The following is a 1,821-nucleotide window of genomic DNA, read 5'->3' on the forward strand; positions in this document are numbered from 1 at the left end:
GAGGGGCGGGGGGGCGGTGAGGGGCGGTGGGGCGGTGAGGAGGGGCGGTGAGGAGCGGGAGGGTGGCGTGTGTCGCACCGCGCGACTTCATGCCGATGACGACAAGCCTACGCGAGCGGTCGCGGAGATATGGGGAGATGTGAGGAGATATGAGGACATATGGGGAGATGTGAGGAGATGTGGGGAGATATGGGGAGATATGGGGAGACATGAAGCCTTACGCGAGGGCTGCGGAGGCGTGCTGCGGGAGAGGGCCATGCGGGCCGTGCGGGCCGGGCGGGCGGGCGGGCGGGCGGGGCGGGCGGGGCGGCCGGGCGCCAGCAGAGGTAGAGGATCAGCAGCGAGAGGAGCAGCTCGACCTGCCGGACAGACTACGGTCTCTGATTGTCTCGGATCCCCTAAGCAGCTCTCTGCCACCGCTCTTCCACCGCTCTGCCAGCTCTCTGCCAGCTCTCTGCCACCTCTCTGCCACCGCTCTGCCAGCTCTCTGCCACCGCTCTGCCACCGCTCTGCCAGCTCTCTGCCAGCTCTCTGCCAAGCTCTCTGCGGGGCTCTCTGCTAGCTCGCGCCGTCCTCGTGCCCCACCCCCACACGCCCGGCCCGTCCCCTGGTCCGAGGGAGAGCGAGACGCTCCTGCGGCGCGGCGCAGGCGGGGGGGGCAGGCCGCCCATCGGTACTGTTGTTGGTGCAAGCACAGCCGGGGGGGGCAGGCGGCCTCGGCGAGGAGGGAGGGAGAGAGAGGGAGAGGGGAAGGGGAGGGGAGGCGCGCGGTGCGAGGTGGGGAGGGAGAGGAGACGAGGTGGGGTGGGGGGGGTCGGCTGGCGAGGGAGCGAGGGAGGGGGGAGGGTAGGGCGGAGAGGCGGAGGGTGGCGGAGGGAGGGAGCGAGCGTGGGGAGCGTTTGCGAGGCCGGGCAGAGGAAGGAGCACCACGCGTGTGTCTTTGTCGCGGCGACGTAGAGGAAGAAGGAGACGACAAGGACGCGGCCAACCGCCTGGATGCGGTGCGCCGTCGCCGTCCGGTCCTTCTGCTCCTGCGCCGCCGCCGCCGACACCCCGCCAAGCAGCGGCGCCTTTGTTCGCAGCAGCAGCAGGTGCGACAGCAGGATCAGCAGCCCGCCGGAGATGGTCGCCGTCTCGAGCACAAACTCGCGGTTGCCGGCCTGGCCGTACATGAAGGGGTGCCACACGCACCAGCCGAGCAGCAGGTAGCAGCCCACCTCTCCGCCCACGCCCGAAGACGCCAGCACGAGCAGCGCGCCGCACGACTGCACGGCGAGCGACAGCAGCGGCAACAGCGTGTGCAGCGCGGGAGAGGTCCACCCGGCGATCTCCATCGACTGCTGCTGTACCCCAAAGGTAAAGAGCACGCGCAGCGCGTCCTCGACAAAGGTCGCGACGATCAGAAGCTTGGCAACCACCTGACCGAGACGGAGGCAGTAAACTCGCTGCCGCGGTGGCCGAGAGGCGGCAGAGGCGCGGCGCCTGCAGCCGCCGGTGGACGTGCTTCAGGTTGACTCGCTCCTCGACGGTGACCTTGTACCGCTCCAGCATGCTCCGCAGAAGCGGCGCCGCCAGTTTGGGGTTTAGAAAGAAAAAAAAAACGGTTTTCTAGCTCCTCGGCCCTGGATGTGAGGCTAATGACTGCACTCCAAGTGCTCCAACCTGCACACGTATTTTCGTTCCGCTCCTTTCCTGTTCCGTCTCTTTCCCACCTGGGCGGGGCGGGGGCCGGGGAGGCGGCGGGCGCGGGTGCTGGGTGCGGCGCGGTGCGTGCAATCGTGTGTTTGGCGTCATGTTGTGTGGCCTTCGCTTGTTCTAGTA

General features: G+C 68.4%; 1 protein-coding gene across 1 annotated transcript; it reads right to left on the reverse strand.

The window, feature by feature from the left end:
* Positions 1-87: 87 nt before the first annotated feature.
* EMIHUDRAFT_78467 (hypothetical protein) lies at positions 88-546 on the reverse strand (the record flags this gene model as incomplete). Its single annotated transcript, XM_005770932.1, has 1 exon — positions 88-546. A coding segment is annotated over one exon (459 nt), but the record flags the coding sequence as incomplete, so codon positions are not given.
* Positions 547-1,821: the final 1,275 nt, after the last annotated feature.

This window comes from Emiliania huxleyi (assembly GCF_000372725.1).
Source record: "Emiliania huxleyi CCMP1516 unplaced genomic scaffold EMIHUscaffold_3970, whole genome shotgun sequence".
NCBI classification, from domain to species: Eukaryota; Haptophyta; order Isochrysidales; family Noelaerhabdaceae; genus Emiliania; species Emiliania huxleyi.